The sequence below is a fragment of the Gordionus sp. m RMFG-2023 genome, chromosome 5, assembly GCF_954871325.1.
Source record: "Gordionus sp. m RMFG-2023 chromosome 5, tfGorSpeb1-WG-v2, whole genome shotgun sequence".
Classification (NCBI taxonomy): Eukaryota; Metazoa; Nematomorpha; class Gordioida; order Chordodea; family Parachordodidae; genus Gordionus; species Gordionus sp. m RMFG-2023.
In genome coordinates, this window is record NC_088779.1 from 14,140,907 (window position 1) to 14,155,462 (window position 14,556).

Sequence of the window (14,556 nt, forward strand, 5' to 3'; positions counted from 1 at the left end):
CAGAAGAAGAGACTAGAGAAGATGATGATTTGGAACAAGGAAATACTAAGGGAACACATAGCCAACAAATGGAAATGGATGGAAAGGAAACGAGACGACGGGAAGAGAGGGAATTGCGGGATAGAGAGATAGAATTTGGTATGATCAAAGTACAAGAGGGAGTGAGAAACTTGATGAAAAATTACAAGGAGATTTTTGATGAGAAGTTGGGTTGTCTCCGAGATTATGAAGTGGATATCAAATTAAAGGAGGGATATGTGCCCAAGTTTTGTGCATTACGTCGGATACCGTTCGAATGGCGAAATGAAGTAGACAAGGAATTGGAGCAGTGGGTGCAGAAGGGCATTGTTTGTCCAGTGGAATATAGCGAATGGGCAACACCGTTAGTACCCGTGAAGAAGGCCAATGGAAAGCTTCGTTTATGCGCTGATTTTCGGGTCACGCTAAACCCGTGGGTTGTGGAGATAAAATATCCGTTACCTCGGATTGAAGAAATATTAGCTAATTTAAAGGGTAGCATATATTTTTCAAAGGTGGACTTTTCGAACGCTTACTTACAATTGAAGGTGAAACCCGAGGTACAAAAGCTATTAACGATCACGACTCCGAAGGGATTGTATGCCTTCTGTAGATTGCCGTTTGGACTTAGCGTGTCGGCTCCAATTTTTCAACGAACGATGGCGGCAGTTTTTCAAGGACTAGAGGGAGTATTTTACTACATGGATGACGTATTAGTGATGGGAAAGACTCCCGAGCAACACGAACGAAGATTGGAGGAGGTGTTCAAAAGGATCAAGGATAAAGGATTGCGGGCAAGCGTTGAAAAAAGTGTGTTGGGAGTATCAGAAATCGTATATTTGGGGCATAAAATCAATGGGAAAGAGGTCAGACCTTTAGACAAAAATATGGCAAATATAACAAGCATGTTGAAGCCTAATAATAAAGTGGAAGTACAAGCTTTCTTGGGAATGGTGAATTATTATCACCGTTTTGTGGAAGGCTTCGCGCAGATAGCGGCGCCGTTGTATAAATTGTTAAAGAAAGGAGAAAGATTTGAATGGAAGATTGAACAGGAGGAGGCTTTTGAGGAGTTGAAATTGAGGATTAGAAGGGAACCAGTACTAGTGTGTTTTGATAACGATGTGCCAGTGATATTGGCCGTTGATGCTTCGAATAGGGGTGTGGGTGGAGCGCTATTACATTGTATAGACGAATTGGAGAGACCTATTTTATTTTTCTCAAGAATCTTTAGAGAGGCCGAGACAAGATATTCAGTGATCGAGCAAGAAGCGCTAGCGGTTATATTTGGATTGACTAAATGTCGGGAATACTTGATCGGACGTCGATTTGTCATATTTACGGATCACAAGCCCTTGGTTCATCTTTTCAGGAAGGACAACAAGGAGCTCATGTTGTCGCCTAGGTTGCAGCGATGGCTATTGCTGGTAGGCAGTTTCGACGTGCAAGTGAAATACCGACGAGGAAGAGAAAATTACTTACCGGATATTCTTTCTAGATGTGGAGCGGGAGAGGATTGCGAAACGAGTAGGTCGAAAGATATGGATGAAGAGGATGAGCACGGGTTGATTAGAGCGATAGTCGGAATATCTAAAGGAGGACCAGTTGCATGGGAACAACTCAAAAATGCTACTTTAAAAGATCGCGAGTTGACGAGAATCAAAGCGTGCATATTGGGTCGGAAGCAATGGCGAGATGGGGACAAAAAGTTCAAGCAAGTGGAAAAAGAGCTAACGATAGTGGACGAGTGTGTGGTACGAGGAAGTCGGTAAGTGGTGCCGTCCAGATTGCGGGAGGCAGTAAAGGCAATGATCCATGCTGGACATCAGGGTATGGAACGAATGAAACAATGGGGGCGGGAATACGTATGGTGGCCTGGCATGAATAAAGAAATCGAGAATATGGTGAGAAGTTGTGAAATGTGTAATTCATGGGCAAGTATGCCTCGAAAGGACAAGAAAAGTATTTGGCCTAGGGCTACTCAACCATGGGAAAGAGTACACTTAGACTTTTTCGACTTCGAAAATAAAATATATCTCCTCGTAGTGGACGCTTACTCAAAATGGGTAGAGTATCAAGAAGTAAAGGGGTTAACAACGCAAGTAGTAATTAAGACGTTAAAAGATCTTTGGGCAAAGTTTGGGGTAGCGGAAATAGTCGTGTCGGATGGAGGACCCACTTTTATAAGTAAACAATTTAAAGTTTTTTGTACTGAAACTGGGGCGAGACACATTTTGGCGCCTCCTTACCACCCAAGCTCAAATGGGCAGGCGGAAAGGATGGTGGCGGTGGTAAAGAGTTGGTTGAGGAAGTCGAAATATGGGGGTGGAGAGATTTGGATAGCGATTGCGTATTATAACAATAGTCGAAAGGGAGAGGAATTGTCCCCAGCAGAAAAGTTTTTGGGCCGTAGAACTCGTATTCAGTTGGATTTCTTAAGACCCAAACCGGCGCAGGAGGAAAATTCAATGGATAATCAGTGTGAATTTGTGAATGGTCAGACCGTATGGGCGAGAATTTTTGGAGGTACCCGAAAATGGGAGTCAGGAATAATTATACAGAACATGGGGCATAAAATGGTGAGAGTAAAATTCGTGGACGGAAAGGAAGGAGTTAGACACGTAGAACAGATACGGAAGAGAGTAGAGTCTGAAATATTGAGATCTAGCCATGATGCGGCGAAGAGAGAGGGATAGATATCTTAGCAATTCTCGAGTTAAAGCACATAGAAAATAATAATACTAATAATGATAATTAACCCAAGATGATAATACCTCCGCAGTTCCGAGATTAAATCGAGAGAGGGATAGATATCTTAGCAATTCTCGAGTTAAAGCACATAGAAAATAATAATACTAATAATGATAATTAACCCAAGATGATAATACCTCCGCAGTTCCGAAATTAAATCAAATTTAATTTAAAAAAAAAAAATCGATAATGATAATTAACCCGAGATAATAATACCTCAGCAATTACGGGATTACATCACATTTATAAAAAAAAACAAAATAAATATCAATGATATCAGTTAGTCAATGATTTCGTGATTCGGGGAATAAAGCGAGTATTTTTTTTTTAAAAAAAGGGGGAACTTAGTTAGAGTGCCAATAAATGATGCACAAAAAGTTAAAAATGTTGGGTATGTTAACCAAAGTAATAAATTAAAGTAAGGGATAATTTTGAGAGATGTCGGGATCGTAAATCAAAAGTTGGAAATAGAACTTGTATATAGTTGGAGAATAGAATAAAAAGGAGTGACAATTGGACTAGGAAACAAATAAAAAGTGGTTCCAAGTTGGACTGAAACACGGAAAAGATTTCGGCAATGACAGTTGGAAGCGAGACACAAAACAAGGAAGGTTCCAATAATTGGGCTTTAAAAGGGGAATTTTATAAATGCAAAATTATAATTTTTCTTTTTGTATAATTGTTAATTTTGTTAAAGAAAATTTTTCCTGTATTTATTCATTTTGGCCCAAAAGAAAAGTGAGTAAAAAACTGTTATTAATTTTTTTATATTATACTTTTTTTTCTTGAAAAAAAGAATGTCGGGTAGACATCGTTGTATCTATTGGGAGAATTTAACCATTAGAATAAGTATTTTCCGAGGATATGTTAATGAGGATGGGCGCCCAATCTCGCCTTCGATTTGCTGAAACATAGTAGACCGATCGCCTCCAATACGCCGGAACAGAGTAGCTAGATCTCCCCCGGTCCAAAGGGGAGTATCAGGGATAATAACGAATAATCGAGAACACTCCGAGTTACCGGAGCCCCGGCACCTCAGCACGCGCCCGAGGAGGAGACGCTCTTGTTTCTTATGTGGTTCGCCTAATCATTTGCGAATGCGGTGCCCCCGTGGCCAACGTAGGCAAGACTTAAATGATATAGGGACGACGAGCCACAGAAGCCGGCCTGGAAGGAGCGACGCACGCCCAGTTAGACCATTTTGCCGCCTTTGACGATAGGGGCATGCCGCACAGATCAACCAACTGCGATGGGGCGACCGGTGGGGATTATTGAGCCGTTTCGAGGAACGGGGCAGTCCCAGGGCCTTTACGCTGAAGAGTGGCCGATGGTTGATTTGTCGGCCTCTGAGATTCGGGAATTGTTGGAGGATGTAATGGGACCAGAATAAATTTTACAAATTTTGTAATAATAAAACAATTTTTTTTAAAATATCATTTTCCTTAAAAGATTTTCGGGAATAATTAAAATATTTTACATCATATATTTTTTTTTATTTATATTAACATATGTAGAGAATAATAAATAATTACATTTTGATTTTATGTACAAAACCCCCTTGTTTATCTTTGTTAAACAACAATTTTAATTTTTTTTTGTATGTTCAAGGGTTTTCATTTAATGGGGGCGTGTTATAAATAGTTTTATTATTTTTTTTGTATGAGTCATGAAATATTTTTTTGTTTGAAATTTTATTTTTAATATTTTTTTTTAGTTTCGCGCAGTCATCTTGAACGTCATTATATAAATGTTTTTAATATTTATTAAGTAAAAAAAAATAAATAATAATTTAATATTTATAAAAAAAAAATAATCTTATATAAACTAAAAAAAAAGTGGAAATTCATATTTTAATCAATTATATTTTTTTTATATTTATTGTTTTAAAGAAAAATAAAACCAATATATTCAAAAAAAAAAAGGGGGTAAAAAAAAAATATATACTGTTAAGTTAAACATTTCTGTACGGAGAAATTTGAAAGGTAACACGCTGGAAGTCCGGGCAAAAGCGGGCCAAAGGCCCGCCCAAAGGGGTCTGGGGGCGAAGCCCCAGTAATTTTTTAATCCCCCCCCTTAGGAACATATGGGAGACGTGTGTCTTGCTAAAAGAATAATGGTTTTCTTGAAATTTATTTCTAGCTCGACTTTCGAGCTCACCAATTTCAACAAATGAATAAGATTCAAGGTTTCCTCTAGGTCATTGGTAATGATTACCACATCGTCGGCGTAAGATATAATCCTGTTCCCTAGATGGTACACATTATTCGGAGATAAGTTGAGTTCCAGCAGGTTAGCGGCACCTAAAGTATCTTTTAAAATTTTATTCATTAGTAAATGGTGTTAATACTAAGCTCTGTAATTTTTGCTGAACTTTCCAGCAAATTTGGGACCAAATAAAACACAATTCTTGCAAAATGCACCATTAATGGTATGAGAAAATGCAAGCCATGTCCACCTTGATAACCAAACATATTGGAACCTTAATTTTTTTGTTGTCGTGTCCCTAATAAATGGGAAAGTTATATCTGGTTGATATATATTTTCCAAAATCTCCAGTTTTTTTTGAGGAGTTAAATCATTCTTTAGGAAATTATATATATCCCACGGTTGTCCTAAAAGGCATTATTAAAATTTTATTTTTAAATGGTTGTTTTATCAATAAAAATCTGAAAAAAACTTTGTACTAACTATATTATATTTAAAAAGGTCACATAGAGAAGATCTGGCATAAATGGTGTTTGAAAACTGGCTGGCCACCACCCTTTAACCTTTTATCTTTGTACCTTACATAATTTTTATTACCAACATTCATTAATGCATATATAAAAGCATTTAATGATAATAGACAGGCATTATCTGGCCAAAATTAATACACTACATTCAAACACACATATTGAAATGAAAATGAACATATTATTTAATAAGCAATTGTTATGATCATTAATAAAAATTCCACACTATTAATATCTATCAAATTTAAATTCAATATTCTTATAATATTCACTAACTGCAAGTTATGCATAGCTTTTAGTGTTTATAATTTAAAATAGGTATTATTTTTTAATTTTAGCTGCCATGAAAGTCTGTTTTATTGCCTTCTTTACAATATCTAGATTTTTAAAATAAATTTAGACAATCATTATTATAACATACAACATTTCCTTGGATTTTTCTTCTATGGGATGACGGGGATGAGAATTTTATTCGTTCTTTTACGATAATTCTTTTTACCCCTCCCCTCCTCCTTCAGGCAAATTCCAACCCATTAAGACTAAGAGTGATGAATTGTCTTTTTTATTCAATGATTGATGAATAATATAAGTTCTCTTTTCTTTGCTCAATGTGGTTTCGTTTTTGAAGATGATGTTGTAATTTCCTTGCTCGTAGTTTGCCGTAAATAACCTGAAAAAAAAGTGTAAACTGAAATTATAAAATAGAATTTACTGTTGTTGGTGAGGAAGATGGTTTAGCGATGGTGAAGAAGTTCTCTTTTCTTTGCTCAATGTGGTTTCGCTTTTGAGGATGATGTTGTAATTTCCTTGCTCGTAGTTTGCCATAAATAACCTGAAAAAAAAACGTGTAAATTGAAATTATAAAATAGAATTTATTGTTGTTGGTGAGGAAGATGGTTTAGCCATGGTGAAGAAGTTCTCTTTTCTTTGCTCAATGTGGTTTCGTTTTTAAAGATGATGTTGTAATTTCCTTGCTCGTAGTTTGCCGTAAATAACCTGAAATAAAACGTGTAAATTGAAATTATAAAATAGAATTTACTGTTGTTGGTGAGGAATATGGTTTAGCGATGGTGAAGAAGTTCTCTTTTCTTTGCTCAAGGTGGTTTCGTTTTTGAAGATGATGTAAAGTTGGTGATTTGATGGTGAATAACAAAGTTGGTGACTTTTTTAAATTTCTTACAAATTATGAATTTAAGATTTCATTATATACGATATTTTGTGTGAATGTTTTATCATTTTTTAAAATTTTTCCTTGTAATTCTGATGGCAAAATCATAATTTTCATATTATTTTGAGATTTACATCAAGTAAGAGCCACATATAGTTGTCCATGGGCAAAGACGGGCTCAGGGAGGAATAAGCCTACATGATTAAAAGTTTGTCCTTGACTTTTATTTATTGTAATCACAAAAGCGGGAATTATAGGAAACTGTCATCTTTTTAAAGTAAATGGTAACTGAGAGTAACTTGGAGCTAGATCTATTCGTGGGAGAAAAACTCGAAATCTAACCCATCTCAAACCTTAGAAAATGATGTAATTTTATATTTTCAACTACTCATTAAAATCTGCACCAGGGGGAATTTTTAGCATAATAAATATATCATGTAAAAAATATCTATCTTTCTTAGGCCAAATAGAATTTAAAAAAATTGCCTGTAGTTTGCAAAAATAAATTCCAAAAAAAACAAACAATTGATGAATAAAATAGCATAAATATATAGCTTAGCTATCTCTAGGGGTGCATCGAAAGTACTATTTGGAAGCTGATCCAATTCAATATTGAAATTATTAAATTAATAATAGCTGATTACTGATCTATAGTCTGTAAACATTTTAGGTTTTAAATTTTAATACATATATCTACTCATCTCATATACTTTTTAATAGTATAACATCTATAATTTAATTATACAATAACATAAGTCCTTTAAATATATTGTAATGATCATTTATAGTTTATTATAAAATATTTTTAATGATAAATCACTTATTTATATAATATTAATCTATATACATAATAAGTAATAAACAATTTTATCGGATTGGATAAATTTTTTTATATAATTGGCAGATAATATTTTTAAAAAGACGAAATATCTGTTCAATCTGTTAAAGATATTGGTAGATCCCTAGATATTTATATTTTATAAACATGTAATATCAAAAACAGGCCCTTGAAAACACTAATATCAGATCCAATCGACCTATAAAAATCAGTTTAGCCAGAGGGATGTTTATAATAAAAAATCTTAAGGGTGGCATTATCTTGTACTCTGATTAAATTGGTTTGAACAAATCTTGCTAAAATATTGACCATCCAGACTGAACAATATTTTTATATAATTTCCTGTTGAGCCTGATATAATTTAATTTTAAGTTGCATGTATTTTATACGTAAGAAAATAATTATCTTGAAAAAATAATAATTGAATAAAATAGATTTACTTTTTGAGAAGTTAAGTTCATTTTCCCAGTATAGATATACTTGAGTAATGTTTTAAATGCTTGATTTGGGGCATCTTTTAATTCTAGTTCATTACAATCTGGCAAAGATTTTTTCATTCCACCATATAAAAGGGCTCTATTTTTTAAACACTAAATTATATAGGTTACAGATAAATTAAGGGAATAACCTAAAGTATTCGCTCTTTGAAGCTAGTATAAATTTGTGTGCATGAAATCTTTTACCATCCACAATGAAAACTACATCTGAATATTCTTCATTAAGATTTTGTTTTCTTTCCATTATTTTGTAACCTATAAAAAAAACTTTTTATATATGTGTATCAAAATTGTAAAAATTTTTTTTACCTTGTTTGGTTTTCTTTCCATTATTTTGTAACCTATAATTTCCTGTTGAGCCTTTGAAAAAAATAATAATTGAATATAATAGATTTACTTTTTGAGAAGTTAAGTTCATTTTCCCAGTATAGATATACTTGAGTAATGTTTTAAATGCTTACGTGATAACGTGATAACGTGATAAAAGCGTTTTCGCCCTCTGGTTGTGGATACAACAGAGCTACGCTAGGTTTTCCTCAAAAATCCATCAAACTGGATAGTTAATTAAGGGGAGAAAAAATGAGGAGCCCTTCACACGTTTGTGGGCAAGCCGCACGTACTTGTACGCGCAACAGTCCGAGAACTGTTGCTTAAACGTTTATAGGCTAATAGACAAAAAGAAATGGGCAAAACAAAAGCCTATACCCAAGAACTGCAAAAATAATTTAATTACTTTAAGGGTGGGTGGTGGCTAAGTTTAAGTTTAACATCATTAATGTAAGCCTTGACAAAAACAAGTCAGTAATAGGTTTATGACTAAAGAAGAAGTAAGATTGAGAAAAGAAAAGTAGACAAGGAGAAGAGGGGATAAAAAGATATAGTAAAGTAACCTGATTTTGGAGAAGTTTATGGGAGATTTAAATAATTTGATTTGATTTTAAGCAGTTTCTTTATTGATCTCTTATTCTTATTTAGTCTTAGAAACTGTTTAGTGTTTAAGTTCATATCCATGATGTCTTTCATTGCCCTATAGTACCATAATCTTTTAAACTTTCCATAGGATTTGCCGTTGAAGGAGTAAAGCCAATTTATGGCATCAAGGACTAAGCTGTTATTGGTATGATTCCTCAGAATATGCGCGAAGAAGGTTTTACGCTTTTTCTTTATAGTTACATGTACCGGAGTGTGTTTAGATCTTCTCCAAAGGTTGTCGTTCGAAATGATGTTGGGGTAAAAGACGCCATTGATTATTCTTAAGCATTATTTAACAAACGTTTGCAATCTCTTTGTCTCCGTCTTAGTTATCTCCCATGTATCACCCCCGTAAAGGAGGATTGGAATGATAGAAGAGTTGAAAATTCTTAGCCTAGTGAACACCGATATCTCCCTAGTTCTCCATAGCTTAAAATATTTGTAGAAAGCAGCTCTAGCATTCTGAATATGGAATCTCAGTTCATCTTTATAACTACCTTTATTGTCGATGTTCACTCCAAGGTATTTATAGGAAGACACAACTTTGACAACTTTTCCTCCACCTAACCAATCACCCAGAGGGGGAGCATAAGACGATGGCATGATTACAGTCTTATCGAAGTTAATTTCTAATCAAACCTTAAGACTAAAAGTGTTTAGTATCAAGACCAAATTGTTAGCCTCCTCCATATTTTTTGAAATCAAGACCAAGTCATCAGCATAACTAATCGCCCTGTTTTCCAAAAACCACGGCTGATTGGATCCAAGTTCTAGAAGATTGGCTGCCCCTAATGTATCAGTAATTACTCTATTCATTACAATATTGAACAGTAGTGGAGAGGCGACACAGCCTTGCTTAACTCCTTTTTTTGTCCTGAAAGGAGGTGAAACTTTATTTAAGATTTTAAAAAAAGCCATGAGGTTACTATAATGCATTTCTAAAATTTTGATAATATTAGCTTCTGTACCGCATCTCGCTAGGATAGCCCACAAGGTTTCATGAGGGATGCTGTCGAAAGCGCGTTTAAAATCAATGAATATAAAATAAAAAGGTAATTTATATTTTTCACACTTTTGTATAATAATCTTCAGCGCCAAGATTGGTTCGTTTATATTTCGGTTTGGGCGATATGCACAAATGTATTTGGATAAAAGGTTAGGGGAGGATGCTAAGATTCGGTTTTTTAACAGGATCATAAAGACTTTTGAAACTATGGAGGTAAGGGCAATCGCTCGATAATCTTTGAATTTAGTAGGGTTAATTTTAGGGAAATTATAAAAGAAAGTTAAGTTCCAATCTCCAGGCATTTTCCCTGTATGCCAAATTTTATTAAACAACCCCAACAAAAGCTGGGAGACCTCTGACGGGGCAGCTTTTAGGTGTTCTCCCAATATGTTGTCGAGACCTGGGTATTTATTGTTTCTAAGCCTATTAATGGCTTTAGTTATTTCTGCCACAGTAAAGTTTGCGTCAGGAGGGTCTATGCTGTGACTAGAGGACGGGAATAAGGATGGCCTCCTGGAATCAAAGATTTTCATATAATAATCCAACCAAAGGGCGATCTGTTCATCTGGGTCTGTAATCAGGAAATTATTGTCTAGTTTGATACACGGGAGTGGTTTAAACACTTTAGAGCTACAGAAGTGTTTAAACTTTTTATAAACATCAAAGGTCCTGTTGTCCTTCATGTCTTCAGATGCTTTTTTTGCAATGTAGATCCTTCTATCTCTCCTAATAAGCCTATGAATCGTAGTCCAAAGATTACCATCCCGACTTACACTTGACTTTAGTTCCGCTATCATCAGAATGGTGTCTTCGGATAGCCACTCATGTCTCTGGAAGGACCTGTTAATAACTCGGGAGATCATTGCAAGCTCCAAATAAAATATTTTTAAAGGACAACCAACATTCTTCCGTAGATTCTGATTCCTATGCACCATGATTTAACGCCATCATAGCTCTTAAGTTTTGGACTAAAAGGAGCTTAACTTCTGAACACTGTAGATTCCTTGCTTTTATTATCCAGGAAGGAGGACTAGGTTGATTTGAGATGGCTGGTCGTCTAGAGTTGCCCCATAAATTTCTTATATTGATACTTCCTCTGACTAGCTTATGATCAGAAATATTAATGTGTAGCAAGGCTCTGACATCGGTAAACCAGCTATGAATGTTGGAAATAAAGAAATCGATTTGAGAGGTGATATTATTTCTCCTATAGGTTAATGTGTTTCTTTCACTATGGAGGAAAAAGGTATTTCAATTTTAAGGTTTAGGCTCTTACACAGATCCAAAAGCTTCCTGCTATCCTCACCATTTGGCTGTGGGATGGCTGCATTTCCAATAACTCCATCAGTTATAAAGGACTCCTCTTTCCCAATTTTAATATTTAAATCGTCCAAGATTATCAGGTTGCGGCCCCTAGGAAGTGAGCAGACAATGTTTTCAAGATCGTCTAGAAAGGAGAGCCTATCACTTCTGTGAGGAGGGGCGTAGACGTTGATTAGGATCGTTCGTTTAAACCCGGTGTTTAGATACAGCAAGCCACATCTTTCGGAAATGGGTAAAAATTTATCTACAAATTTGTGTACTCTCTTGCTAATCAGAAAGGCGATCCCTGACCAGCTATTTAAAGTAGTGCCCGAACTGTATAATATGAAATTACTAAAGTTGGCCATATTATTATCCTTAGAGTGAGTTTCTTGTATCGCAATTATATCCATTTTCTCTTCCGCCATCAGTCTAAGAAGAATCGTTAGCTTGCTTTTAAGCCATTAATATTAAGCGAAGATAAAAGTAAATTTCCTTTTAAACCAATTTGACGATTTGGGGCATATGGAAGTGATTTGTGAATGAATGATTTCGTTTTCACATTGATTACCATTGATCAAATTTGCTATAATCATTTTGATTGGACAAATAATATTTAAAAGAAAACTATTGGCTAAATTTGATTGACATTTTTTGAGGATTATATATATAGATATGCTAGTGCTACCTACCTTTATCATTATTTCCTTCAATTTCTATTTGTACATTTTTTTCATGCTCAGACCTATTTAAATTTTGTATATCTTCTGTTCTAAAGAAAAATGAAAAATATAAAATTAGATATTTATTAATTAAATTATATACCGTTTGATTTCAATATCTTTGTCTTTGACTAAAAATTTCTCCATTTTTTATATATATTTTTGAATAATGTTAATGTACTCACAAGGAAGGAAATTTAAAAAAAATTTATTTATAAAAAATAAGTTTTATGTTGGAAAATTGATATTCAAATATTTGTAAAATTTTGATTTAAGGGGGGGGGGCGGGGGGGGGGTGAGTAAAATTTTTATTAGCTTAAAATGATATTTATGAAAACAGTCAAATTTGCGATGGGGGGGGAATTTCCCCCTTTCCCCCCATTGGTTACACGCCTGGCCTAAACAGACAATTACATCATTGTTTTTTTAGGTTTTCTAATAGAAATATACAATATAATAATAATGGCTATTTACTTTAAATTCAATATTTTGATAATCTTGCAAATTAATTTTGATGCAAAAAGGTTTCTGTTAAATATTATAAATGATAATCCTTTTGAAACAACTTTTCATTAATTTTTTAAATTTTAGCGGCCATTTTTTTGAAGCTCTCGTTTTTGAGGATGTTATTGGATGTTTTTATTTTGAACTTGGCGATTTAGTAGTTATACGGAATAAGAGCCCAGGGGCGTCGCTAGCCTTTACATTCTCAGGGGGCTCAACTAAAAAATTTTTTGGGGGCGTTTGCTAGCCTCCTTTACCCGATCTTCGGTCGGGTATTATATATATAATACTTTTTTAAAATTTGTTAACTCTAAACAATTATTCTGAATTTCAAATTTTGTCATTTATTATATTTTGCATACAAAATAAACTAACATATAAATAATTAAAACAATACAAGACATATCAAAAAATAAAATTTTTTATACAAAATTTATTTATTACAGTATAAAATATTTTCGATGGTTGATATAAAAAAAATTTGCGTCTAAAGAATTACAAGTGATAAAAAAGGTTAATTAATTCATACATATGCCTCAATTGATAATGGTTTCTTGCTTTGACAAAAGGTCATGAAGCTAATATAACTCTCTGTTACCATTTTAGACAATGTTTTATAGAATGGACTAATAAGAAAAAATTTATAGGCCTTACCAAATTAACAATTCTTGAAGAAAAGAATATAAACGACCAATCCAAATCATAAAACTATATGGTAGTGAGAGCTTCCTTTTAGATGACATGATGGAAGCTAGATAAGTAATCGAGAAAATTATTGTGAGATATTAAATTTCTAAAAGATTATCTTCTATTTTTAATGATATATAGACTACACACAAATAATAGATGTTGGTTAATTTACAGTCATAGCCATGACACTCTCTATGGTAACCCATATCAGAATTTATTGTGTTAGAATTGATGAAAATAAAAACACTAAAAATCTTTAGAAGAAATTATGCAAATATATTGAAGGCTTGAGTTATTTACACGGCAAGGATGACATATTAGAACTGAAACATTTTGTAACTATAAAATAAGAATTAGAATGATATCATGAAAGCAATTAAAATTTTATAATTATTGTCGCACATCTCTAGTTGGTATATTATATCTTAAAATAATAGTAGTTTGTAATAATGTCTAAAATTTATTCGTATTAAAATTTTAACTCCAAACTGTTTTTCAAAGAAGAAAAAAATAGCTTTCCTAAAAACACGTAAAAAAAGAGAAGAAAAGATATCTAATTTATTACATCCATTGTGGGATGAATAATAAGATGTTTAATTATAATAATATTTTAAATAAATAGATGGCGTTAAAGAAATGAATGTAAATTGTTACTTATATTTATTATCAAAAGCATTAATTAGTAAAATTTTAAAAATATTAACTTATATTATATAACTGTCAAATACGTCTGCAAAAGTGGCATTTTACGTAATATTTTGTAAATAATTATATATAATTGAGGGTTATAAACTATATATGTACTTACTTTTTATAAATAAATCTCTTATACTTATTTGGATTTGGACCTAGAGACATGATAATTACGTACGTGATATATAGCGCTTTTGCCCTCTAACGTTGAAGATTCAACAGAGCTACGCTAGGTTTTCCTCATTTCCATCTAATTGGAACAATTTAATTTGGGTATAAAAATAAAAATATGAGGAGCCCTCCACACGTTTGTGGGCAAGCCGCACGTACAAGTAGGCACAACATTTCAAAAAATGTTGATTAAACCTATATAGGCTTTAATTTAGAAGGAGTGGGACAAAGAAAAAGCCTATACCCGAGAACTACAATATAATTTAATTACTTTAAAGGTGGGTGATGGCTGATTTTAAGCTTAATTTCTTTAATGTAAGTTATATCTGTAAATAAATATGATTAAAATAAAATAATATTTACCACCGGATGAACCGAACTTAAATAATTAAAATTAAAAATCGAGACATGATAATTAAATTTAAAAATAAATAATATAGTTGATTAGTGATGTTAAACTCGGCTAATTACAATTAAATTTGTTAATTTTCA

At 33.3% G+C, this 14,556-nt stretch overlaps 2 protein-coding genes across 10 annotated transcripts; both read right to left on the reverse strand.

Moving 5' to 3' along the window:
- Positions 1–5,792: 5,792 nt before the first annotated feature.
- On the reverse strand, positions 5,793–8,687 carry LOC135929539 (BTB/POZ domain-containing protein 9-like). 9 transcript variants are annotated; one of them, XR_010572611.1, is made up of 8 exons: positions 8,402–8,670; positions 8,314–8,364; positions 8,136–8,259; positions 7,988–8,097; positions 6,541–6,889; positions 6,214–6,497; positions 5,923–6,171; positions 5,793–5,878 (listed from the first exon to the last, which is right to left on the reverse strand). XR_010572611.1 is itself a non-coding variant. In XM_065466164.1 (7 exons), the coding sequence occupies exons 1-5, from the start codon at positions 8,420–8,422 to the stop codon at positions 6,450–6,452; spliced, it is 525 nt and encodes a 174-aa protein (XP_065322236.1). In that variant the 5' UTR covers positions 8,423–8,685; the 3' UTR covers positions 5,793–5,878; positions 5,923–6,171; positions 6,214–6,449. The 9 variants fall into 9 exon arrangements, 7 of the variants coding, with proteins under 7 accessions (XP_065322236.1, XP_065322237.1, XP_065322235.1 ...); XM_065466164.1 differs by having other exon boundaries at positions 6,541–6,676; positions 7,988–8,083; positions 8,136–8,271; positions 8,314–8,685; XM_065466165.1 differs by lacking the exon at positions 6,541–6,889 and having other exon boundaries at positions 6,214–6,333; positions 7,988–8,083; positions 8,402–8,677.
- A 2,509-nt stretch (positions 8,688–11,196) lies between these two features.
- LOC135930196 (craniofacial development protein 2-like) lies at positions 11,197–11,712 on the reverse strand. Its single transcript, XM_065466976.1, has one exon. It carries the CDS (start codon positions 11,710–11,712, stop codon positions 11,197–11,199), a length of 516 nt encoding a protein of 171 aa, XP_065323048.1.
- Positions 11,713–14,556: the final 2,844 nt, after the last annotated feature.